Source organism: Exserohilum turcica (assembly GCF_000359705.1).
Source record: "Exserohilum turcica Et28A unplaced genomic scaffold SETTUscaffold_7, whole genome shotgun sequence".
NCBI lineage: Eukaryota > Fungi > Ascomycota > Dothideomycetes > Pleosporales > Pleosporaceae > Exserohilum > Exserohilum turcicum.
In genome coordinates, this window is record NW_007360288.1 from 1,966,650 (window position 1) to 1,992,384 (window position 25,735).

General features: G+C 48.8%; 8 protein-coding genes across 8 annotated transcripts; 5 read left to right on the top strand and 3 right to left on the bottom strand.

Moving 5' to 3' along the window:
- Positions 1-1,236: 1,236 nt before the first annotated feature.
- On the top strand, positions 1,237-10,904 carry SETTUDRAFT_97972 (uncharacterized protein; the record flags this gene model as incomplete). The annotated part of the gene is made up of 5 exons (XM_008032359.1): positions 1,237-3,675; positions 3,735-6,900; positions 6,952-7,696; positions 7,755-8,595; positions 8,652-10,904. The coding sequence occupies 5 exons, from the start codon at positions 1,237-1,239 to the stop codon at positions 10,902-10,904; spliced, it is 9,444 nt and encodes a 3,147-aa protein (XP_008030550.1).
- Positions 10,905-11,645: 741 nt separating this feature from the next.
- Positions 11,646-13,633, top strand: SETTUDRAFT_23549 (uncharacterized protein; the record flags this gene model as incomplete). Its single annotated transcript, XM_008031893.1, has 3 exons — positions 11,646-12,450; positions 12,517-12,891; positions 13,395-13,633. 3 exons carry the CDS (start codon positions 11,646-11,648, stop codon positions 13,631-13,633), a joined length of 1,419 nt encoding a protein of 472 aa, XP_008030084.1.
- Positions 13,634-13,663: 30 nt separating this feature from the next.
- On the top strand, positions 13,664-14,172 carry SETTUDRAFT_35031 (uncharacterized protein; the record flags this gene model as incomplete). Its single annotated transcript, XM_008031947.1, has 2 exons — positions 13,664-13,893; positions 13,974-14,172. The coding sequence occupies 2 exons, from the start codon at positions 13,664-13,666 to the stop codon at positions 14,170-14,172; spliced, it is 429 nt and encodes a 142-aa protein (XP_008030138.1).
- Positions 14,173-14,776: 604 nt separating this feature from the next.
- SETTUDRAFT_23550 (polysaccharide lyase family 3 protein) lies at positions 14,777-15,692 on the bottom strand (the record flags this gene model as incomplete). Its single annotated transcript, XM_008031894.1, has 3 exons — positions 14,777-15,141; positions 15,213-15,326; positions 15,401-15,692. The coding sequence occupies 3 exons, from the start codon at positions 15,690-15,692 to the stop codon at positions 14,777-14,779; spliced, it is 771 nt and encodes a 256-aa protein (XP_008030085.1).
- Positions 15,693-16,233: 541 nt separating this feature from the next.
- SETTUDRAFT_165722 (uncharacterized protein) lies at positions 16,234-16,673 on the bottom strand. The gene has a single exon (XM_008032360.1). The coding sequence runs from the start codon at positions 16,597-16,599 to the stop codon at positions 16,324-16,326; it is 276 nt and encodes a 91-aa protein (XP_008030551.1). The 5' UTR covers positions 16,600-16,673; the 3' UTR covers positions 16,234-16,323.
- A 1,217-nt stretch (positions 16,674-17,890) lies between these two features.
- SETTUDRAFT_122648 (uncharacterized protein) lies at positions 17,891-19,767 on the bottom strand. The gene is made up of 2 exons (XM_008032361.1): positions 19,513-19,767; positions 17,891-19,460 (listed from the first exon to the last, which is right to left on the bottom strand). Exons 1-2 carry the CDS (start codon positions 19,733-19,735, stop codon positions 18,202-18,204), a joined length of 1,482 nt encoding a protein of 493 aa, XP_008030552.1. The 5' UTR covers positions 19,736-19,767; the 3' UTR covers positions 17,891-18,201.
- Positions 19,768-20,350: 583 nt separating this feature from the next.
- SETTUDRAFT_157133 (uncharacterized protein) lies at positions 20,351-21,370 on the top strand (the record flags this gene model as incomplete). The annotated part of the gene is made up of 3 exons (XM_008032362.1): positions 20,351-20,914; positions 20,970-21,218; positions 21,350-21,370. 3 exons carry the CDS (start codon positions 20,351-20,353, stop codon positions 21,368-21,370), a joined length of 834 nt encoding a protein of 277 aa, XP_008030553.1.
- A 2,533-nt stretch (positions 21,371-23,903) lies between these two features.
- SETTUDRAFT_35035 (uncharacterized protein) lies at positions 23,904-24,732 on the top strand (the record flags this gene model as incomplete). The annotated part of the gene is made up of 5 exons (XM_008031948.1): positions 23,904-24,503; positions 24,564-24,566; positions 24,631-24,633; positions 24,690-24,692; positions 24,718-24,732. 5 exons carry the CDS (start codon positions 23,904-23,906, stop codon positions 24,730-24,732), a joined length of 624 nt encoding a protein of 207 aa, XP_008030139.1.
- Between the last annotated feature and the right edge of the window lie 1,003 nt (positions 24,733-25,735).

The window sequence follows — 25,735 nt, forward strand, 5'->3', positions numbered from 1 at the left end:
TTTTTGTTATTTTTATTGTTTTAATATGTCTGTGTTTCTTGCTGAATTTAAGCTTCAATGAGCTCCTGCGTTCCTATTAGCCCCTCTAGTCTTGGCATTAGAGCCCAAGCTCTGTGAGAAAATTCTCACAGGCGTGAGATAACGAAGGAAGGCCTCCTTCTCCTCCCTACTGCGCGCTAGCGCCTTAGCTGCAGGTGTTAAAAGTGCTGTTAGTCGATTCCTCGTGGTCGGTTCTCTTAGATAGCGTGCTTTTCTAGCGGTTTCCAGAAAACTCGAAGTTGTATGTAAATGGCACGTGACCATTGGCGCTTAGCTATCTCGCTCTTTCCACCAAGACATCTCTTCATACACGCACGAGATTTCGCTTCTTTGTCTTTCTCTTCATCTTATTCTTCATATCATTCTCTTGTACTCGGATATTTTGCGATAACAATTCAGTCGATATGTCGCCACAAGCTACGAGCAGCGACTCGCCAGCATCTCGGAATGACGCACGATCAGAGGCCGCTCATTCTCTGCCTTTGTCTCTTAGCTTTCATACCTTAACCGAAGATTTCACCAACCGTCAAGAGCTAGGACAGACAAGGCTTGAAAATGGGGGTTGAGGGTGGCTTAGACTGCGGCGCACGTGCGGCGTGGCGCATCGCAGCCTGAGGAAATCGCATGCAAAGTCTTCGCCAATCAAAAACGCGCACTTGGACAAGGCTAAGACAAGGCTTTTTACATGTCTCTTGTATCCGGTATTTCAAGTCGAAGCTGGTATGATAAGGCTGTTGCCTTGTGCATCTTGCCTCTTGATACGCGCCCACCACACTGCCGGGAACATCTATTCGTCCTGGGCTGTCTGTACGATATTGTTTTCACAAACGCATGAATCGAGGAACATTAACTGCGAGGCTGAGCAATACACCATGCTCAGCTTTATCATTGCGTAGATGGTGAGCCTAATTGCGGCGTGGCGATTCGAGATGACGCAAGTATAAGGTGAAGGTGAAGGTGAAATCAAGCCGTTTGTCGAAACCGCAATCAACAAAGCGCACAAGCAAATTTTCTTCTGCCTTTACTTAAACGCCCACTAGAATCAGCAAGCTTTTGGCCATCGATATTCCTCTCCCCGTTGCGACACAGTTTCGACTGACGATACGACACTTCCCATCACGACTTGTTGCAGTGACCAAATCTGCAGTAGGTACGCACTCAGGTTCACTAATAATACACTTACTGAATTGTTTAGATATGGCGCCTTCAGCGAGGGCCATAACCTACCAATACCATCATGTCGTTCTCCCCCCGAAGCTCCCACAACAAGACGATCGCAGTGCTTCGCACGACTTGGCTCTCATCAAAAATGTCATTCAAGCCCTTAAAGTTCTGAAAAATCATGTCAAAAACGAACATATCGGGTCCGTCGACGCAGCTATCGCTACTGTTGAGAATCTTCAGCTTTGCCGCGACCAGCATGGATGTACCAATCAGCTCGAACTACAAAAGCTTCTTGGCAAACTTGCAAACGGTGATACGACTGGCGCTGTACCCATTGAAATAAAAGAACAGAATGCTGGACTCCTTGTCAGTAAATCTGGAGATAACATCAACTTCGAATCCTTTGAACTTTCGCCCACCAACGCAGGAGCCATGAAGACTGGACGACTCATACGAAGCTTTCCAGGCTGTGCTGTCAAGCTTTCTGTAACCAAGATGACCAGCAGTGCGGATCTTCGTGAATCCATTTCCAGCACCTTGGCGAAGATGACTACGCAGAAGGTTCCAAGCTTTCAGCCCCAGATCACCAAGAACAAAAAGGAAATGAGCGAAGAACGCGACACGACCGATCCTGGTATGGTCACAAACTTCTACATGAGTACCCTTACAGCCTTCGGTGAGACTACAGACGTCAAGCGTATCTGGAAGCATACACGGGAAGAGATTCTTTGGGACAGTTGCCTTTCTCCATGGCGACGTTCTCCATTGTGGCTCTTGTTACGTGTGTCGCTTCAACTCGTCTTTGTGCGCCAAGCACCAAAATCGCTACCTGAGGACGGCTTATACAAAGCCTTTGCAATCTTCCTATTGGCACGACTGCTTGATATGGCCAAGCAAAACTGGAAAGAGTTGGGAAGCGAACCCATCCATGTCGTCTCCGCGAAGCTGACGCGACGCATGCGCAAGTTCAAGCTCCTCAAACAGACTGACTATCTCAAGACTGCTTGGCTTAAGTACATGGAAAGTGGAATTTGCGATGCTCATAGCGTCATCAACAAACATTGGCTTGGCTTGGTCGACATGACCGTAGGCAATATTGACACAAGCGGCGTCGCCAACTTAAAGCCAAAGATCGACCTTGAGATGCGTCTCTCAAGCATGGACAACTTCTTGTCTCAGATAGCCTCTCGGAAACAAGAAGGAAACTCGTCTACATATACTCCAACCTCGGTGTATCCGGCATTTCCCCAGTCTGAACTCCCAAGCAATTTGGCGGGACCTGATGACTACAAGTACTTTCGTCTGGCGGCTTTTGAGAAATGGGTCGAGCACTCTCTTTCAAATTGGACCAGCGACCATATTTACGATGCGAACGCCTGCGGGAAGCTTCGTACATTGATGCAAAACTACTATGACATCGCTAGTACTGCGTATGCTCAAGCGCCTGTCGCCATGTCCATCATGTATCTGACGCTTGCGGAGCTCTGGATTTCATGCGACAAATGCGCATGCGCCATCTATCCTATGCTGATCGAGTATGATCCAGAAGTCGATTTGATGGAATTTCAATCTCTTGTACTTCCCCTGAAAAGTCAACTCGAGCGTCTCCACACCGTTGAGAGCTATGTTGATTCACGGCGTTTCCAAGCATCAAAGGGAAAGCCTTCTGTTTACCGAGAGTTTGGTAAACCGTCCTCGTTCGCAGTCCGATACTTTGATCAATGCGCATCGCTCCAGGCTATCTTGAAGCAGATCGAGGATGATGCTGCCATCAAGCGACAGAAAAAGTGTGAGGAATTGGAAAACATCAAGAGTCTTTACCGCCAGTACATGGAAATTTACAGCAGCTCCGTCTGTGAATATCGTACCGTGGTCACAAACCCTTATCATGGTTATACGAAACCAGTACATGCGCGCAGATGCCGCAAATGCACAGCCAAGAGGGATGCAGACGCTCTGACCATATCCATATACGAGTGGCCGCTCTCTGACATACCATCCACAGCAAAAGCCACGGTGTTTGAGCTGAGGATACCCGAAGCTTTCGGTAATTGGCGAGATGCTTCTGCATACTTCATCAATACTGTGCTGGGTTGTCAAGAGAAGAGTCCACATAGACCGAGTTGCTCATATACCCTCCAGTATCACCATGATATCTCCCATATGTTGTCTCCGAATCACCGCGAAAGGCGCGTTACGCTGCTCTCTCAGGTCAAGAGTCACACAGTGACCCATCGATCCAAGATGAAAGCGATTCCTCATCTGAAAGACAGCGACATTTGTCTGAAAAACGCCCTGCAATATGGCTACTACGACTCTGTTCGTGGTCACTTCAACACGGTGAGACCAGTTTGTACAGAGCAAATCCCAAAGAACTGCATGTATCAAATGCCGTCTCGATCGAAGGCGCTCAACCGCTTCGTGTACCACCCGCCATCTCTGCCACACGGTCTTCCTGCAAATGAAGTCATTGTAAGTCCATGTTTCTAAATGTTCTACTGAAACGTTACTAATAAAAGTTTTGCACTTAGGCAAGCGTGTCCGATTGCCCAACTCACCTTTCCATCGACGAGTACAAAGCTTTGGGCGTACTGCCTCTGGGAAACCACATCCTTTACTCAAACATGCTCACACAATTAGCGGTACCAGTCATAGATTTCTCAAAAGTCGAAACACAATGCGTAGTCTTCCAGTCTACACAGCAAACTGGCAGTCCAGGCCAGCACATCGAGCGCACACGCCATCGCATCCTCACTGAGCCGAATTTCAGTCATGCAATACTTGATCAGCTTGAGGTTGCTCTTGGGCGTGTTGAGGAGAACTGGGAATCATGGCGAGCCTCAGCTACATTTTCTCTGCTCGTTCGCAGAGTGCTGAACATGACTTCAGAACAAAGTGTTCGCTCGCGCGCATTCAGTTACCTCATACGGCTGCGCTCAATCTGTCTCAAGTGGGTGCTGAGGCTGAAACAGAGGGTGGCTGCATCCACGGACGATGATCAGCGTACAGATCTTTGTTCGAGGGCTACGGAGATTGCTCTAGTATGTGCAAGCACGTACGACGTGGAGACTGCCGACTTTGGTATCGTCCTGGAGCACCAATCAGCGGTATCTACGCTGGTACAATCTGCAATAACTATCCAGGAGAACAGCGGGTCCGTCAAGTCTGAGAGCCAGTCTCTCTTTAAGAGTATGCTTCGGACCTGGAGTGGGTTAATGTACCGAATCCTCCCAAAGTTAAGGGAGTACATCCTCATGAACAGCAAAGGTCTTTCAGATGCTATTACTGCCAACTGGGCAGCGTTCGCCCCAAATTCAAAAAAACCTTGGGCCTCACTCAGTGGCAGGCAAGAGCACTGGCTTCACACCACCTCGGGCTCATTGTCAGTACATTTCAATCTGCTCACCGGCGAACTTTTTGTCAATGGCTTGCCGTTAGCAAGACTGCCTTCCGAATACATGTCCCATAAAATGTATGAGCCACTCTTCCACAAGTCAGTGTTGGAAGTTGTGCCGACCAATGAACCTGGAATGCGGTTCTCAGCCAAGGCTCCATACCACAACTACAAGCTTGACTTCGGAATGAAAGGCAATGATATGCTTGTGGTAGCCCATGGCCATGACACGAAGCTCGATCTGGTCCCGTCGCACACGTTACAGCAGCAACTCCCTCACGCTTTCCTGGCAGATTACGTCCACTGGTTTGATCACAAGCGGGACGAAGTAATCTTTCGACGGCGAGGTAGCCCCTGGGAGTCGACCGTTGAAGAGTGGCGTTTGGTTCGCAATGCTCGACATAAGACTTGGAAGTTGGTGAAAGGAACTGAAGTCTTGATCAGTCTAGGAAGTCCCTCTGTAACCCTTCTCGGAAAGTTGTTACGGCCACTGGAAGAGGTGGAGCATATGCATGCCAAGCTTGATAACACGACTCAAACGATCAATATCGACCTTCCTCGACTACAACTTGGGTTCTACATCAAGCAAGGAGAATCCGTAGTGCACTCTTCGCAGTATCGCGACATGGTCATTGATAAAAATCAGAGCATTGGAACTCTCGTTGGCCTTCTCAGCAAGCTTGTGCTGAAGAATAAGCATACAGCTGAACGCCTGGTTCTAATACCAATGCCCACATCATTCGGCACATCGAGCATCAGCTATCAAACTCATCCCGGTCACCATCACCCATTTGTCACGATTGACAAGGAACAGGCCACCAAGGCTTATGCGTATGTGGTAGATAGTGATCTGGGTAGATTGCTGGATACTTCAGAACTGCAGAGCCGGCTTTTCTTAAGCTACTTGCACGCTATTACTTCCGGATGTCTTCCAGACCCATTGATGGCACGTACTGGCACCGAAAGTAGTCTGGAGATCCTCGGATCAGCAGCAGTACGCTCATTTGATACTCTTACTCCGATGAACGTAGAGTTGTTGTCCCGTATTGCCGAGCTTTCTGTTAAGCGGCGGTGGTACCCTGAACATCTAAGGGTAATGCAAAGTATTGAGTGGGACGAAAAACTTCCGTCGCTGCTGCAGCATGGCTCCTTTCGAGTGCTGGTGTTATCTTTGCTAGACCAAGCTGGGAAAATGCGAATATTCCACCCAGGAAACTCTGTTTTCGACTGGATCGAAACGGCTCGAACGAAGCTCCTGTCAGTCTCAAATTCTCAACTGGACCAACGCGACATGATTCGATCATGCACTTTCCGCGTTGCAGGTTTCGGCGCCGAGAAGTTCACTACATCTCACGACATCCAGTACCAAGCTAGAGACAGATCACAGAATGAGAGAGGACATCGGGCTTTCATCACCGCTTCGCTGGCTCTACGCAATCAAACTGCTTTACATACCGCTATTCCGCACTTCAAAGGTAGTCTTCTACAAAACCATTTTGGCAATGCTACGATTCAGGGCGCTCAGACCTCATTCGACCCTGGAAGTCTTGAATATGATTCTAGATGGCTGGAGGATTGTTCGAAGCATCTTAAGGCACTTTGGTGCACGCTACATCAAGATGTTCATAAAGCCAGCAATCGCTACAGCTTGGCAACCTGGCTTTGCACTCTGGCATTTGCTGAGACCGCTGACATGGATGCAATCCAAGCTTTGGTGGCATTCTCAAGACTACCGGAGATGTTAGCCATACACCCACCTGCTGCTCCTGTGTTTCACCTGAATCAAGGAACTAGGTACGAAAGGGGAAAAATACGCGACATTCTTCAGGAAAGCGCTAAATCCTTTGATACATCCATGGAGGCTAGATTGCCCAAGAACGACCATGAGACTGTGGAAAATCATGAGATTAGAATCGAGTCGCTGTTTCGTGATCGCAAGAATGGCGCAATTCAAAGATTTATCGAAAACCTGGAGCGTCAATGGCCGATTCCGAACCCTAGTACTCCGTCGGCCGCTGACTACAACACATACCTTGACCCGACCGATGCGATGATCGAAATTCGAGACTTCTTCCGAAAATGGTATGACAATCTGAAATTTATGGAATACCTTGAGCAGGTGTCGAATGTCCTCGCGCGTCAACCGTTCCTCAAGGTACCAATTCCACACATTTCTGTTGCTTTGCCTCAAAAGAGGGACAGTCTTGGCGCGAACGGCCGCTATCTCAGCGTGTCGGGTGTTTTTGGAATGGAAGCGCCTTTGGTCTTTCACGACGGTAGGTTTCACTTATCGTCCAACCCCAGTTTGTTAATTTTAGCCACCCTCAAGACAGCTGTGCTAATATTTGCGACAGCCTCAAACATCAGCACTCGCACACCGCCTTGCGAGCCCAACCTCACTATAGCAAAAGCTCACACAAACACGAAGCATTCAGATATAATGGGTAGGCTCGAGAACCTCTGCCAGGGGCTTATGAAATATGCCAAATCGAAATGCGAGAGAGAATACGTTGAGCATTTACGTATCAGTTGCGGAGCTCTCGAAGAACATCTCAACGCCAATCACACGCACCAGGATTTGATTACAAACGCCGTGGATATTCTCCAAGAGTATTTGTACGACTGCCAGAGCTACTTCAACAAGATCACTTCTTCGTTGGAGGACCTATTCAGCGGGGAGATTGGCTTCCGAACGAAACATGCTCCACGAATCTCACCTACGTTTTGGCTCAGCCAACTTCATCGTGATCGCTATGAATTGTTGAGTATAGATTGGAAAGAAGCCATGGTAGAACATGCTTTGGCCATCACTAATTTACAAAGGGCGCAGCGATTGGTGCGTCTCTCCAATAAGCCGATGGAGCTTATTGAGGAGTTGCAACACGTCGGCCACTCTAACTGGGATGTGCGGCAATTCCCAGAGACGCTTCTACTCGAAGCCGAAAGCGGCATTCTGGTTCGCAAGGAGCAAGAGTACATTGCGAGTCAGATGCGGTCTCCAGAAAATGGCGAGAACGTTGTCTTGCAGCTGTTGATGGGAGGTGGCAAGTCCACCACTATCGTGCCTATCCTGAATGCCTATCATGGTGACAAAAAGAAGTAAGCTATCTAGCTAGCTAGCTTAGAGCCTACTAACATCATAATCCAGGCTCGTGAGAGTGGTCGTTGCAAAACCTCAGAGCAAACAAATGCTTCAAATGCTTGTAGCGAAGCTGGGAGGGATGCTAGGCAGACGCATTTACCAAATGCCTTTCTCACGTAACCTTCGGCTAAGTACCGGCGACGCCCAGGCAATACGCCAGATCTATGATCAATGCATCGCTGAGCGCGGCGTACTGCTGATTCAACCCGAGCATATTCTTTCCTTCAAGCTCATGGCTATAGAATGCGTTCTGATTGGTGAGAAAGAAACCGCCCGCTCACTGCTGGAAACCCAGCAGTTCTTTGATCGAGTGTCGGTCGACTGTGTTGATGAGAGCGACGAAAACTTCTCAGTGAAATTCGAGTTGATATACACCATGGGAGAGCAGCAGTCGATCGAATTCGCCCCTGAGCGATGGTTGATTATTCAACGCGTGCTAGCACGATTGGCACTTGTGGCCGCCCAGGTGAAGACCGAGTTACCTGAAGCGGTCGACATACAGGACAAGGCCGATGGCAAATATCCTCGAATTCGATTCTTGAGAGCTGATGGAGCTGATCGAAGCTTGCAACTACTTTCCGAGCTTGTCGTTCGACTAGGTATTGGGATTCCTTCACGATCACAGTCGCCGGCGACACAAGAGGCAATCATCCGCTACATCACCAAGACTGATCTGGAGATCAAGGAAGTTGATGCAGTTGAAAAAAGCAAGTTCTGGAGTGAGTCTACCAAGGCGCCACTCCTATTACTCCGTGGCTTGTTCGCGGACGGTGTACTTCGATTTGTATTCACAAGCAAGCGATATCGCGTCAATTTTGGCCTGGATGATTCTCGTATTCCGAACACTTCGCTCGCGGTAAGCAATCACGCTGGTCAAATCCGTATAACGCGGACGCTCATTTTGTAAATCAGGTACCATACAGGAGCAAAGACTCACCTTCGCCAAGATCTGAGTTCTCTCACCCAGATGTTGTCATCATATTGACTCTCCTATCGTACTACTACCGGGGCTTGACTGATGATGAGCTCTTTGATACTATCACACACGTTTTGAAGTCCGATCAAGCAGTCATACATTATAATGAGTTCGTCAAGACTGCATCCTCTCGCTTACCGAAAGCCTTCCAACAACTTTCTGGCATCAGCATTCGCGATCGACACCAGTGCGTCATGGAGGTATTTCCGAGCCTGCGACGTTCAAAGAACGCCATCGACTATTATCTCTCGAAATTAGTCTTCCCAAAACAGCTCAAACAGTTTCCGAAGAAGCTTAGTGCATCAGGCTGGGACCTTGCAATCAAGAAGCCGCACCCAACGACCGGTTTCTCTGGTACAAATGATACCCTGCATCTACTACCACTCGATATCAAGCATCTGGATCTTCCAAGTCAGCACCATACAAATGCTCAGGTATTGTCCTACCTGTTGATGGACGAAACTGCGGTGGAAAACCTACCTGTACGGACACCAGGTAGCACTACCTGCGATGGCGAACATCTGCTCGCGTTCATCGAGAAGCTGAACTTCGATGTCAGAGTCGTGTTGGACTGTGGAGCTTCAATTCTTGAGCAAAACAACCGACAGGTCGCAGAGACGTGGCTGAAGATGCGCGCCAGCGATATCCAGGCTGTGGTATACTTCGAGAACGAAGAGCTGTCAGTGCTCGACCGAAATTCTCGCGTTGAATCATTCCAGACTTCTCCGTATGCCAAGATGCTCGATGCATGCGTAGTCTACTTGGACGAGGCGCATACACGAGGAACGGATCTCAAGCTCCCGCGACATTACCGCGCAGCCCTTACACTGGGTAGCCAGTTGAGTAAGGACCGTCTCACCCAAGCGGCGATGCGACTAAGAAAACTGGGTCATGGTCAGGCCATTACATTCGTTGTTCCCGAGGAAATCCGAACCAAGATTTACGAGAGAACTGGCAAGCCTTCCGGCGCTCAGCTCGATGCCCACGATGTCCTATCATGGGCAATCGGAGAGACATGGTCCGACTTGAAAAAGAGCTTACCTCTGTGGGCAGTGCAAGGTGAACGCTTTGAGAGACACAAGCATCTTTTGAATGGTCCGCAAACTACGAAGGACGATGCAGAAGCCTTCCTGGAGAAAGAAGCTGTAGACCTGGAAACGCGCTACAAGCCCCGCACCCAGGACGATCATTACACACAACTCAGAGATTGGGATATGTCGAACTCTAACATTACGAAGATTGTCTCACGGTGTCGCGATTTCGAAGCCATGAATTTTGGATCTGCTACATTGAGCGAGGAACAAGAAAGGGAGCTTGCACCCGAGATTGAAGAAGAGCGCCAGGTTGAGCGTCCGCCACGTTTAAATGCCCATTCGCATAGTGTTCATCCAGATCTCAAGAAGCTGGTTACCAGCGGAACGATGGTCGACTCAAAAGCATGGATTCCAGCATTTCAGGCACTAGACACGACTAGTGCCGGCAAGCTCATTGACCTGCAACATTTTCCACAGGATCTACTGGTCACGGTGGACTTTATGTACACTGTCAAGGTGCCTCCAGGCTCGACTCGCGCATCTTTCATCTCCGACTCTTACCAGCGACCAGTGCAATTTGTACTTTCTGTACTGGATCCTCACCACAAAGCCACAGTCAGCAAACTCATCATCATCAGCCCACATGAGGCCAATAAGTTGCTTCCGTCAATTGTTCGGTCAAAAAAAGTTACGCTCCACTTGTTCGCCGCGCGCACCAACGTGAGCTTTGCTTCGCTCGATGAGCTTACCTTGTACAACGTTGGTCGTCCATTCTCTCCAGACTCAATCTCACGCAGCTTGGCGATGCAGTTGAATCTATTTTCTGGTAGCTTGTATCTTCGCTCACTAGCAGAGTACAATGAGCTCTGCGACTTCCTCGGTCTACTACAAGGCAAGGTGGAAGATGGCCAACAAGTGTACGCTGACGGCTTCATTGACCCTCCAACTGGGAAATGGGGTCTACAGACGTCACCTGTACCATTTTTGCGTGTCTTATTGATGAAGATTCGTCGTGAGGGAGAGGGCGTTGAAAAGACGCACATGGGTAAGGTTTTGAGTGGTGTGGCATTAGAGGCGAGCGACTTTGGAGAGCCCGAGGAAGTCACGAGTAGCTCAGAATGGCCACCTTATGGAATTGACTGCATGGGGGTGTAGACTTGGTACTAGCTTTGGATTGTATATACGTTTGGATTCAAGAGTTGAGCATTGCTTTGGCTGATCAATAGGGCTCTAGATAGCGGCTGGCAGCACCGTTGAGGCTCAACATGTGTAGATGATAGATGCTTCTTTCGTCTTCACATTCACGGTCCTGTAAGATCACAAAATCGTTAGGACAGGGAGATTCAAAAACCGTCTAATTCAAATACATGCTACCCTCGCGTCTACGCCCGCAGTAATAGTGGTGAGAGTGAGAACGCAGGATAGTCACGTGGTACTTGTGCAACTGGATTGAACAGAATGTTAAAGTATTGTTCATTTCAGACTCTGCGAAGCAGGTATATGACGGATACGAGTCTACCACGTTTTGCGGCCAATCGATGGTCTGAAACCTGTGACACCCCATTGTACATTGCTGGAACTGTGCCCCAGGCAACAGAGATCAGGAGTCTTCAGTATCGCGGCTTTACTAATAGTAGCTTTGGGCTTTTCATGGTAATCCCGAAGGTGTATTGGACAGACAATAGTTCGAGTTTTGTGTAACAGTGGCTGTGCCACAATAATGCGTTGTCAGCCTTGCCTGGCCCCCAACAATCATTGTCGCACAACCGCTCCTGGAGAATTTTCTTCTCTGCATCTTCACTAAGCACTCGCAAAAAGGCTAACGACTATCATATCCACACTTTACGCTATTGACTCCCTCTTTTCCCGCTCGTGCAGGTGGACACATGCAGCTCAATGAGACTGTTGCACATTGCAAGCGACGGTGCTCTCCGATGGACCAGGGACATCATACGTAGCGAGGGTATTCCTCCCTACGCGATCCTTTCCCATACCTGGAAGGATGGGGAAGAAGTAACTTTTGAAGATCTAAAGAATCTCGACAATTCACAAGGCTTCAACACGAAAAGCAAGGAAGGATACCAAAAGCTGCTTTTCTGCGGGCGTCAGGCCCAGATGGATGGATTGGAATATTTTTGGGTCGACACCTGCTGCATCGACAAAGCAAACAGTTCGGAGCTTCATGAAGCCATCAACTCCATGTTTTGCTGGTACCAGAACGCCAGAAAGTGCTATGTTTTCCTTTCGGACCTGGAAATCAACTCTTTAGACGGGGACGGCGAGTCACTGTTTAGACAGAGCAGGTGGTTTAGACGAGGCTGGACACTCCAGGAACTCCTAGCTCCTTCTTCCGTGGAGTTCTTCTCCAAAAACGGAGCGCGTTTGGGGGACAAAGAGACGCTCAAGCAAATTATCCACGAGATCACAGAGATCCCCATGAATGCTTTGTTAGGGAGCGGCTTGTCCGACTTTAGCGTAGCTGAACGTTTCGCCTGGACAAAAAACCGCGAGACCACACGCGAAGAGGACAGAGCATATTGTCTATTCGGGATATTCGGTATCCACCTACCTCTCATATACGGTGAAGGCGAAGAAAATGCACTCAAGCGGCTAAGACGTGCAGCTATTCTAAAACATAAAGGCCGCAGTCATGATCAAGAAAAGAGACTTGAAAAGATCTACAACTGGATTTTAACATCTAGTCCGTCTAAGAATTACCACAAAGCGCTTAAGCAGCGACAGGCTAAGACTAGGCTTTAGTTGCTAGAAAGCAAAAAGTTCGCAGACTGGAAGGAGAAGGCAGCTTTACGACTTTGGCTGTTTGGAATTCCAGGATGCGGAAAAATATTCTTGAGCTCTACTATCCTCGAGCATCTGGTACAGCACTGCTATGATGACATTAGCATGATAACGGTGTACTTATACTTTGACTTCAACGATACACAGAAACAGAATCCTGAGTTGATGCTCCATTCCTTGCTCCTGCAGCGTTTGGTCATAATACCAAAAGACATTAACGCAATGTTCACATCTTGCGGAAAGGGACAACAACAGCCATCACTGGATGCCATCTTGGAAGTGACGCCACGGATTATGCTACAGTTTGCGAATATCTACGTCGTTCTTGACGCCCTCGATGAATGTGCGCGGCGTCTAGAACTAATGAACATGCTTGGAATAGTAGCTGGGTGGCAGCTTAGCAACCTGCATCTGCTTATGACGAGCTAAAAAGAGAGGGATTTTGAGAGGTCTTTAGAGGAATATATTGAGCAAGCGGATATCATATGTCTCCAGAGGGATGTGTTTGACCAGGATATACAGCGCTATGTTCAGCAAAGGCTGCATGACGATAGGGGCCTAGCGAAGTGGAATCAAGATGCTGCTATCGGGAGACTGCACTCATGCATGGAGCACACAGAATGTACGCATGTTTACGGCGTTCTTTTTACGAATAATGCTAATAAGAATATAGGTTCTAATAGGCAGTATGTCAGCTGGACACACTGGAGAGGTGCCGTAATCGCGCGATGCTGCGCAAGGCACTCGCTACTTTACTGTAAATGCTGGATTAGATATATAATCGCATTCTATGCACTATTAGCGAATATAACTACAAGTACGCTAGAAGAATCCTATAGTAGCTAGTATTCTCTAAGCAGCAGCTCTCTGTCCAAGAGATTGCCAAAGTCGTCGCTATCGATGTGGCGCACGACCTGTCGTTCGACCGCGACGAGGTGCTCGAAGACCCGCTAGAAGCACTGAGCATTTGCTCCAGCCTGGTCACCATCACATCAATCAGGGAAAGATCAGAAGCAAGCCTGCCTGCGCAGCAGATCCTCTCTCTAGCACACTATTCAGTTCAAGAGTATCTTGTGTCAGATTAGATCAAGCAGGGATCGGCAAAACAGTACAGCATGCAAGATTCAAAATGTCACAGCGAGATGGCAAAAAACTGTTTGAAGTATTTGGTCCAAATGACGCAGCCACTAACACCAGATGTATTCGAGGAATACGCGCTGGCGATGTATGCAGCACAGTTTTGGGACTGGCATCTCCCGCAGGCAGGAGACGACAAAGACCAAGTGATCCAACTAGCCATGACTTTGATGGACATTGAAGATCCTGTACATCTCGCCCGGATGCGGTTATATTATCCTGACCCTCTATATTGGGAACGAGTACCGCGAGGAAGATTTGACAGCATACTTACGAAACTTTGCTCAGTATTACTGTCGCATGGGAAACGTCGATGAATCTACGGCCCGGCAAGGGCGCTAAGTTGGAATTGACTGCTGCAAAATGGCTCAATAAACTACAGTCGGATATATCCGTGGGTCGGCTGGAGATTACCAGGATTCTGCAGGATGCAAATAGTCGTCGACCCGAGGAAGACTCCGATAATGCCATGGAAGAGTCCGAATAGCTTTGCGCAGGCGCCGAGCGAGGTAGCACAGAAAGGGACACTGAGCAAGATAAAATAAAATGCCTTCATTTCAGCTATACAATAAGCTACATCACCAATAACACTCAATGAAACCTTTAGCAGTTGTGTTTGGAGAAGGAGTTGGTTAATTTATTTTATTGCATTCGCCCAAGTCACGTCATGTGACTTGTATATCCAGCCAGCTAATGGGAGACCATCAAGAGGTCTTATGCTGATTGTCGTTTGTAATACTCCGTACAGCTATACAAGAGCTTAAAAGCAGACTTTAGAAACGACCCTGCGCATCACCAAGCGCTATAGGACAAGACCATGCCTACCATACCCTTGTTCAAAGCCACAACAATAAAAGAGTGTGAGAAAGAAAGAAAAAACAAGACTTTTCCTAGTAGAGCTCTTGTCTAGAGTTTAAAAAGAACAAAGTACATACAAGAAATGAAGAGATGGCATTGGCTGGGAAAATGGCTTCTAGCCAGTATCCAATACCACGCGCATCTCCGGCATTTACAAAATCCCGCTTTGCGATAATTCAAAATATGCATATATATGCATTCTCCTATCTGTGTACTTTCCCAGCGCACAGCGCCTAGCACGATTTCATGGGACTCGTAAACTTGCAGGCGGCGGACGGGCCCTTTGAGACAGACGCGGGCTCGTTTCCTTGCGTGGTACCCTTGAACTCCTCGCAGATTGTATCAACGCCCGTAGCACATGTCGAGGCGTCGATGGTGGCCGTGTCGCCGAAGTTGGGGTTGATGCCTGCGAGAAGCTTGCCGTTGGAGGCTTTTACGCCCTTGATGACGACGTGGCGCTTGGCGCTCTTCTTGCAGTTACCGCAGGCACGGTAGAGCTTACCGAAGGTGTTGACAGTGAAGCCATTGATCGTGATGGTGCCGGCGCCGTTGTGCTGGATTACTTTGTCTTGTGCGCCGGTGGCGCCTCCGCCGATGACTGTGCCGGTGCGTGTTAGCATGCTGGTTACTTGTGATGAAGAAAAAGGGGGGTTGGAGGATACAACTTACCAGTAGCGTCACCGTCGCCCTTGATAGTCAGAGCATCTTCACACACAGCAACCCACCAGACGTTCTCAATGGTGCAGGAACCCTCGCAGTGGACACCCTCGACCTGGTCCTTGCCTGAGGAGTAGGTTAGCAAAGAGGTCTCCTTAGAATAGCTGGTTGGGATTGTCTGGAGAAATCACTAGACGTACCGATGATGGCGTTCTTGAGCGTAGCACCGTTCTTGAGGAGGAAGACGGCGTCAGAGTCGCCGCCCTCTTTTTGACCGGTGCACGAGACACCACGGCCATATGTCTTCATGCCTCCGTCAAAGACACCGCTAATTTCCTGGGGTTTGGATAGAGTCATAGTGCCGTTGCCCTTGGGCACGGGGAGGGAGGCCCGCTTCGTCATGGCGAAGAAGTCATCTGGATGGTTCTTTGCTGGGCCGGCAGAGGCGCAAAGGCTGAAAGCCAGGATGGAAGCAACAACCGAAGCCTTCATTGTGATGATTGGGTATAATAGAGCGGAATGAGAGTCGCGCTGTTCGGTTTTCAAAAGTATGTAGTTGGATTTGGAAAGCGAAGGCAGTGGGATGCGTTAAGTAGAGAGCGAAGGTCGATGAAAATGAACGAATTGTAGATCTAAAACCGTTGTAGGCAATTGGCTCGACGATGAGCGCAGGCTTCATAATGTGTCTTTCGCCTAGTTATATACTATTTCCGACCCACTCGGTAGTCTCTCTACATATTACATGTTCGTTAATCCTGCCAGAAATGCATCTGCGCGAAATATATGCATGGGTTCTCCGTGCATAGAGGCCCAGCCAAACACACGCGCTATGAAGACGGCAAAAGGAGGAGTCGGCCACCATATTGACGGACCGTTTTGCACATCTTGGGAGGAATGATCATTTGTTTGAAACACGACATGCTTGGGTGGATGGCTGGTTTCCACGTATCGTTTCCTGCCCAGATCAGCCTTGTTTCGGATGATTGCGCCAAGCCAAGAAGATGTCACATCATGCGTGCTTGGATGCTGTCTAGTTGTGTGGTATTGTGGGTCAGTAGTATGCGTGACCCTGGCAGTTATCAATCGATCGAATAATGTGCGCCTATAAGACTTTTACAAAATCCTATTGCACCAGCGAGTGATAAGTATAGAACTGCCAGTATTTTAGCATTTGGTTATAGCTACAACGAAGGGTGCAGCATCTGCCTATACCACCGTCTGGGTCGTACGGCATTAACAAACGGCGCCTTTTGGCCTTCTCAAACACGCCAACGCCAATGGCTCTTTGACACATCCCCACAATTGCCCTCTCGGGTGGAAACTCATGCACTTGACTGGTGGGCAAAAGGGCCCTCTCGTGATCGCGCTCCGGATAGAGCCAGGGAAAGCCATCTCTCATTGCGATCAACGGCGTTAAAATGTTCAGGTAAGTAGAGCGATGATCCACCGGCGCGAACAGGTCTCGAGTCGTCTCATACAGGTATGCAGAAGGCGGGCTGGCCGATGATGTTGAACGTCGATAAACATGCGGCTTTGCTATTACTCGCGTGGGTCCAAAATGCAGTTTCAACAAGGCTTCGAAAACGTATGGGGGCACTCTACATGAGGGCGTGACGAAGAAACCAGCGGAGTGGAGAGAGAGAGAGGTGAGTGGATGGGGAGGCGTGTCGTCAGCTGGGGGACTGTGCATTGCTTGGCTTGCTCCACCCAGGCGACGACACGCCGAGCGGAAAAGCTTGGTTGCGTTAGCCTGGATATGGCTCGACTGCCGATGGTTTCGCACAGGAGAAATAACCGCTAATTCCAGTTTGAATCTCGGCCTCCTCGTTGTCAGCCCCATCCTGGAAATTAAGACGCGTAAGTATACTTGGCGCGGGCCTGAGAGAACCAGGGAGAGAAGAGATACCTTGATCTGAATTCTTCGAACCGATGAGGAGCAGGGGAAAGGTGTCCATCTTTCACAGCGGGATGCCATGAGGCGCATAAGTCTGTGTTTGTGTTTTGCAAATACTGAGAGCGCTGGGTGCGTTGTATAGACAATGCATGAAATATCTGGTGCGACACATTTGAAGATTGCTCTTGCACTAAGTACTACACCTACGGTCCCTCAAAAGAACTCAGCTTTGAAAATCTTATTCCTGTTTCGAGAACCAAGGCGGGTTATATTGTCGCGATCCAAGAGATAATCAGATCTGGGATCTTGGGGAAATCTTAAATCAGCATCTATAGTTCAGTGGCGCGGCCCGTGGCTGGGAAGGGGTGGGTGTTGCTTTAGCGCAAAATAGCGTGGCTTTATTTCCAGAGCCCTGACATGCAAGGAATGAGGGGCCTTTAGAAATCGCTTGTGTGCCTTCAATTGATTGATTTGTTGATAAAGGCTATTATCGTGGGAAGATCTGTGGTGCGCAGTCATCTCAGTACGCATTCGAAGAAAATACAGATGTACCGAGCAACATGTATCCTGTTGTATTTTTGAAGTTGCAGAATATAGGTGAGGGTTTCGTTTTAATGTCAAGGTCTATGATTGGGTTGCTACACTTTCACAGCAAAAGCTTTGTCAGGCTGTGCAATCTAGATAGATTGTCTCATGTACAGTGTTTTTTGCGTGATCGAAGAGCACGTGGGGGCTGACGTGAGAAGTGGAGTTTGACAAGACTGTATCCAAACACGGCTCTTGCAAGGGAAAAAAGACTCGATTGACGGATGATGCTGCGCAAGGAAAAAGAAAAAAAGAGTCTATATGCGGCAAAGGGGATGTGATGAAATAAAGACCATATGATGTGTCTCCCCTGCGCATACCCTCGATCCATGGTATCTTCCAAACCGCCCTTCCGCTGCTCTCAATGTGATGGTGTCCCAACGCCCTACTCCTGAATCTGAGTTACATCACGGGGCCAGCGTCTACCCTCTGCGTCCAGAATACACAATGCCCCTGTAAACGCCACTCGTAATGCCAATCATAACGCCATCAATACACAGAATTACACGCTAAACTCTACGCTCATGCTGATTCGTTAATATGGTTGTTTGTCGTGGTCGCCACCGGGACGTGGACTTTGACAGTAGAGATGTGGTCCACATCATCGGTGAGTGTTACCTCGACCGATTGGCCATCGGGTATCATTTTGTGGCTGAGATCCCAACCCGCACGACGGGCCAACTCGGCCACGATAACATCGCAATCGCCAAGAAGGTTAATGTCAAAGTTGATATGGTGGATGGGATCTCGGGAGATGTATATTTGCGGTACGTCTCGAGGCAGGAAGTTGGGTATCTCGGAGACAGGGGCGACCTTCATGCTCGTACCCATGACAATAACCAAGTCCACCTTGTCTTTGTCCACGTCTTTCAACCTGTCGAAGAAGTCGTTGGGGAGTGCTTCGCCAAAGAAGGTAATGTCTGGCTTCATGATGCCGGGCTGCGGAATGTCAAAGGCGCCATCAGACTCCGAGTCTTCGTCGCTGGATCGCTTCTTTCTGCTGCCGTTGCCGTTAGAGGCCCGCTTGCGCTTCCTGGTGGGCTGTGCGGCAATCTCTTCCTTGCAGCGCTTGCACTCGGCCGGTCTCTGTGCGCGCACATCGTCGAAAATTTCCTCGCCCGGCACCTTGAACTTGCACTTCCGGCACGTTGCAGTTGCCCAGGAACCGTGGCACTGGATAAGCTTCTCCTTGCGTATTCCCGCATTTGCCTCAACGTTATCGATGTTCTGGGTATAGTTGGTGAGGAGCTTGTCCTTATCTTGCAGCAGGCGTATGAACTCGTGCGTGGGCGTCCACTTCTCGAGGTCGGGTATAATGTCGCCAGCCAGCGCATAAAAGGTGCGCGGGTTCTCGTCAAAGTTGTGAATATCAAAGACTTCCTCGGGCTCGTCGTAGCCCATCTGCAGCAGTCGCGAGTAGAAGCCCGTGTTCTTGGAGCGGAAGTCGGGTATGCCCAGGCTGGTCGAGATGCCCGCACCGGTGATGACCATGATGCTCTTGCGCTCCTGCAGCAGCTTGGCAGCGTCTTCAATGGTCTTGTACTGGTCAAGGCGGGGGCGCTTGTTGAGCTCGCGATTGATGGCCAGGCCGAGCAGCTGGTAGAAGTTCTCGTCGGGGGCTTCTTCGAGGAACTTGGGTATCTTGACGCCAAACGCCGTGCACAGCTTGCGCGCCGTCATCTTCTCGCTGGTGATGTTCTCCATAACGAACTGGCTGGCGCCGACCTCGTGCAATCGCTGGCGCAGTCGACGCGCCTCGTCGGCGGTACACATGTCTACACCTGGGCAGCTGTCAATAGGCGGCGACCAAGGCGGCTCCTGGGCCAGACTCACCGTCGCTGGAGTATTCAAAGGCCTCGACCTCGTCCAAAATCTCCTCGTACAGCGAGGCCGAGTCCCACACGCCACCATCCTCGTCGTCGTGCTCGGGCGCAGGCGCGTCCTCTTCTTTGGGTTTGGTCGCGCCCCCCGCCGTCGGTTCCGCCTTGCCGGCCGGGGCGGGCGGCGGAACGGAGTCCTGGGCGGCGACGGGTCCCTCTGAGGCGTGGGCAGCCATGGTGTTGATTTCCCGTGCGCGCTCGCTGTCAGCCAAGCTTTAACTCGTCGAGTGTCAAGGGGAAGAAAGGTGGTCCGACGGCTCAATTCGAGGGCCTTGCGCTAAGCCCGTTTGGGCATCGCGGAGTTGGCCGCATTTTGCGTGCTCCCCACTATCCCACCCGACCTTCACTGCACATCCGCGGGCACTTGTCACCACCTGTTTCGCCAATCTCGTGCCACAGCAGCATGTAGCATCGTGAAAAAAAGCCCCTCCATCTGCCTTTATGCACGCACCCGCCCGAGACCTGGACTAATCACAGCCGCGAGGAGCCAGCTTTCGGCATCCCGACATGCTCGTTGGTCGGATGCAGCCCAATGCCGCAGCTCTGCTACACGTCGTTTCTTCGCATATCGCCAGCTATAAGCCTATCGTACCGTCTGGAGGCAATGGCGAGCTTTCCTGCTCTTTGTCCCGCTTCTGCTGCCCGTAATGCCTTCGTTCACTGTTTCTGCCACTGAGCCGGTCAAAACTGTACTTGCACATAACGCCAGGCTGATGATGGTCTGCCGTGCGAGTCCTGTGCAACACTCACAAAGCCCAGCCTTGCCTGATTTCCCCTGCTGCGGGGCCGCCATGACACACTTTACGAATCGCCCCGGCAACAACGAGCACGTGCTTTGCCGTCAGAAGCTGGAGACACTTCCAGTTGAGATAGTCAACCGCATCCTCTGCTACCTCATCCATCCCCGTTGTCGCCTTCCAGGTCTTACCGAGGCTCAGAGTGGATGGGAAGTCTCAGAGAAGCAGAAACGTAGCATCAAGAACCAGGAGGATCTCACCCAGTCGGCCGACACTCATCGCTGGGCTGCCGATATATTCTCCCTACGCTTAGTTTCGCACCCCTTCAATGCTCTGGCCCTGACATCCAGAACATGTCACGCACTGGTCGAAGCCTACTGCGCCCATCTGGTCCGTCGATGCAATCGCACCATGTTCAACCTTCCTTTCGCCCAGCTCGACATGTACGGGCCCAATTGCGTCTATCCTGATCTGAGTAGTATCGTGTACCGGCGACTATGGCTACAGCATGCCCCACGCATGTGTGTGTACTGCCATGCGACATTGGATTGCTATCCCTTTTCACGAGTCAATCGCCTGTTCACAGCCTGTGAAGGCTGCTTCTACCGTCAAGCCATGGTGAGTATCGTCTAATAATTTCCACAATAATACAAAAGCTAAGGAGTCAGCGTAGACAATCGAAGAAGTTCAAAGACAGTACCACCTCTCGCCTACTGCCATCCATACGTCGCATCGAATCAGAGGCAACCCCAACTCGCCATGGATCTTACGGGTCGATGTGGAAGCACTGGCTCTGCAACTCTACCGCACTCGGCAGTTCCACGATGCCCATCCCGAGCAGTTTGGCAAGCCATGTTCAATGTGCGCCATCACAAGATTCACGCACCGGCATGACGTCAAGAAGTCGCCACCTAGTCAAAAGGTATCGGTCCGCCGGGCAGGGAGAAGGACGACAGTGCGCTCGATATGGCCGTGACTGCTAATTCATGTGAACATGTCTTTCACGGTAGTAGTGTTATTTTCCATTTCATTTACTTTGACACGGCTTTATAGTATTTTATGGCAGAGCATTAATGGAGAGGTTAATCATAGAATGCTCATGTCGTAAATGTTATGTATGATACCCGAAGCAACCGGCCTTTAGTAGGTGTAAAGAGAAGAGATGCAAGTCTCCGTGGAGATCCACTGGCGCCAAGTGTTCGGCTTCGTACATAGTCAGGCTTAGTCCCCCCAAAGCCCCATGCCAGTTAACTATACAGGAAGGTGATAATTCCCATGCTTGTTCTGATGCAAAATGCATCACACGCTAGAGGTTCTCGCGCTAATAGCTTGAAAAGAGCGATTCGTGTGGTTGCTTACGCATGTGTAACTCAAGGTAACACTTGCGAAAATGCTTTATATACTATAAAACTGAATTACACACTCAACACATATATAGCTTATTGGGGACGCACATACTCAAAACCGGATATAAATGCTTATGCGTCCATCAATAATACATGATATGATATGGTGCATAGAAAATAGGTGCTATAGACAAAAAGCCGATGGTGGCCTGGAATCCGATGCTTCCACAACCAATCTAGCTGCACTGAGTAAATGCTACTCGTATGTCTTGAATTAGGACCTGCGTATATCAATGTATCTAAAGCAAGAGTGGAGCTCAGTAGGGCCGCGCCGGATGTACTATCTTCTAGAGCCTCATTAGCGCTGGGTAGATCTGTATACCCGATTCGGACTAGCTGGCTCGCTTCGGGTTTTCGAGCCCTACCAATGATGCTCATGGCAGCAATGATCTCCGGAATATTTTTCTGCTTTCTACACAGAGTTTGCTGAAAGTAGTGTTTTTTCTAAAACGGGTTTTGTGGCAATGCTGTAGGCTTGCACTTGTATGCCGATCATCGCAATTGCATCACTAATTTTCTGGGTCTACTATCCGGAGTGGCAATTTAATCGGTTAGGATAACAGCTGTAATTGGCTGGATAGCCGGTGTTCTGGGGACAACCGAGTCAGTGGTGCAGTCTGTTCACCCCTACACAAAAGAGATCGAGCAATACTAGCCAAAATACAGTTAGAGACTGTTCGATTTCTGTTGTGGAGGTGGTGTGTTGAACAATGTGATAGAGTGTATCAACATCTTCTCAAACACTTCCACTAAATACCTCATGTAGTAGCCATGGTTAGTTTTCGTACATGGGAAGTATAATCAATTGAGCGATACTTGTCCATGAAAGTTCAGTTGTAACAAAGCGAATTCAGATATTACAACAGTCTCAATGGGCTGAGAACAGCGACTCACAAGACCTTGACTTGTTAATAGCTGCACTTTTCAAGAACGAATATGGTGGCAAGAGCTCAGTAGTTACAAGAGCACCAAGTAGCGCTCCGACTTCGCATGGTGACAATTGTAACATATTCAAGGTGAAACAGTTGCGGTCCATTTCCGGAGGAAAGTCCGGGTATCGATAAGTTCATGTGACGTGATAGTAGGGGATCGAAGGAACGGCGCGTTATTCTACTTGGCATGATCTCGCCAATCGGAAGCGCTATATACAATACTGTACCTCGCAAGCATATGCTTTGTTGATGGTATGGTCCTCGGGATAGAAGGTGGCCGTTTCCCGAGCCCCAGAAGTGTATCATTAGAGCATGAGCTATTGTGGACCAGCTGCTTGGATACCCACAACGTTACTTTTAGTACATTGCCTCATCGGTGATTTTAGATTGAGAGCGACTTAAGCGTATAGTTCCAATAGGCTACTGAACAGGAAATCCCTCCAATGTTGAATCAACTCGCTATTTCTGACTCCCTATACCATTTAACTACACTTGGCAGCTCGAGTCATGGCTCGGGGAATATTGCTATCATGACTAGCAAGACACTAATATGAAATTACTAATCATTCGATCTGATGTTCGCAAGGGCCAACAGCGCTCACTGCATCAGCCACCGTTTCAGTATTGCTATGTTTTCACAGTTTCAAAACAGCCTACTTTGCAGTCTTGTGATATGAAATGGGCCGTCTTGTGTGAACCATCTCTAAATAGATCGATCTAGAATAGAAATGGATGGGAGAAACAGGTCTCTGCAGCTACGAAGTGATAAGTGGAGAACATAGCCACACTCAACCCCGAATTTCCTACAACCCCGAATGCCGTACAACGCTAACACAGCAAGCAGGTTTAACGATCAACCTCCAGGTCACTATTCTCCGCCTCTCCGCTCACCTCCGGACTACCTTAATCCCTATTGGTATTCCTGTGATAGTAACCTCGGTCAACAGTAATGGTTCCCATGTGTTGAGGACATGGGTCGCCATTCACCACCAATGATTCAGTAACAACAACGATCCCAAAACAATCACCCTGCATTGCATGTATCCTAGAGGCAAGGGTGAAAAGAAAATGTCCGGCTTCAAGCGGGTGCGATTCATGTTCTTGGAAGGCACTGCGCTCTCTATAAAGCTGAGGAGATTCTGGCTTGAATTTCAGTATTCACAACAACGACTACAACTACAACGACAACGACAACGACAACAACGAGAAAAGCAACTCATACTCCAGCAATCTTTCTATCTTCTTCTTTTATTATCTTAAATTATCAACATGAAGCTCAATGCTGCCTTGTCCCTAGCCTTCCCTGTACTAGTCGCTAGTGCACCAGCTCCTGAATACGATGCGAGCAAGATTATTCAAGCTCGTCAGGTAGTTGCAACAGAGGTTATCAACCAACCTATTACGGCTCGTCAGGTAGTTGCAACAGAGGCGGCCGACCAACCTATTACAGCTCGTCAGGTAGTTGCAACAGAGGTGATCAACCAACCTATTACAGCTCGTCAAGTTGTTGCAACAGTACAGCCAGGCCTTAAAGCTCGCGAAACTATTACAGTAGTAGCGCGTTTAATCGACGATCTAGAAGCTCGTCAAACCGTAGGGGACGGTGCTATAGAGGCTCGCGCAACTACCTTTATAACCGTAACTGCAACTCAAAATCTTAAAGCTCGCGAAACTGTTACAGTATTAGTGCGAGAGAATAACGACCTAAAAGCTCGTCAAACTGTTCCCATCACAGCGCGGGAAAATAACGCCATCGAAGCGCGTCAAACTGTCACAGCCCGTCAAAATGCACCCACGATCAATGCTCTTCAAGCTCGCGAAACTGTTACTGTAACATTGTATGCAAACGAAGCCCTCGAAGTTCGTCAAGTAAGTACTTATCTTTCCACAAAAAAATTCCATCTGTTATTCAGGCTAACATGTTGCCAGGCAGTAAGTACCCCATCCTCTTAATGCTGCCAACTAAATACCTGTACAAATTTTGACTCTTATATAGCCTGTAAGTCTCTCCACTTATCTAGCTTGTTGTGTGTTGCTATACTAACCTGTGACCAGGAAGTAAGTTGATCTTTCGAAAGTATAGCACACTTACCGCTGATACTAATTCTAATTGCCACACCCAACTTCGAGTTTTCTGCAAACCGCTAGGAAAGCACGCTATCTAGGAGAACCGACCACAACACAACAACTTCGAGTTTTCTGGAAACCACTAGGAAAGCACGCTATCTAGGAGAACTGACCACGAGGAATCGACTAACAGCACTTTTAACACCTGTAGCTAAGGCGCTAGCGCGTAGTAGAGAGAAAAAGGAGGCCTTCCTTTGTTTTCTCACGCCTATAAGAATTTTCTCACAGAGCTTAGGCTCTAATGCCAAGACTAGAGGGGCTAATAGGAACGCAGGTGTAACGGGCTAGGTAGCCCGCTACAGTACAGATAGCGGTGGCTATCTTATGTATCAACTACGCAACGATATCAGCAGCTCTGATATCTTGTGCCAGCCTTTTTGGCGCGGTGGGCGCGTTGTAGTTGCGTGCGCAGTCTAATAGGACTCGACCCGTTACAGCAGGAGCTTATTAAAGCTTAAATTTAGCAAGAAACATAGATAACTATATTAAAATAATAGAAATAACAAAAAAAGACTAGCCTTAAATAACCTTAGAGGCACAAGCAAACGACTAATAGATAATAATCTAGAAATTGAGATAGCTAAGGAGGCCTCTACGCCTTGCCCTAACAGGCAACTAGAAGAACTGCCTAGGCCTACCTATACTAGGACAAGAAGTAATTTTTCTCTATTTATTGGAGCAGTGGCAAGATACCCTATAGTAGGAAAAACACCAAAGGCAACTTCTATTAAGGAGGCCTTAGAGATTGCTAGAAACCTAGTAATCTAAGTAGCTAACCTAGCTAAAACATCTTTCTTCTTCTGTACAATAGGTGAATGCATACTCGTTAGTTAGGCCTCTCTCGCCCATAACAACTAGTTTATAGCAGTAATTATTAAGCTAGTACTCACACACACCAAATTCGAGTTTTCTGGAAACCGCTAGGAAAGCACGCTATCTAGGAGAACCGACCACGAGGAATCGACTAACAGCAC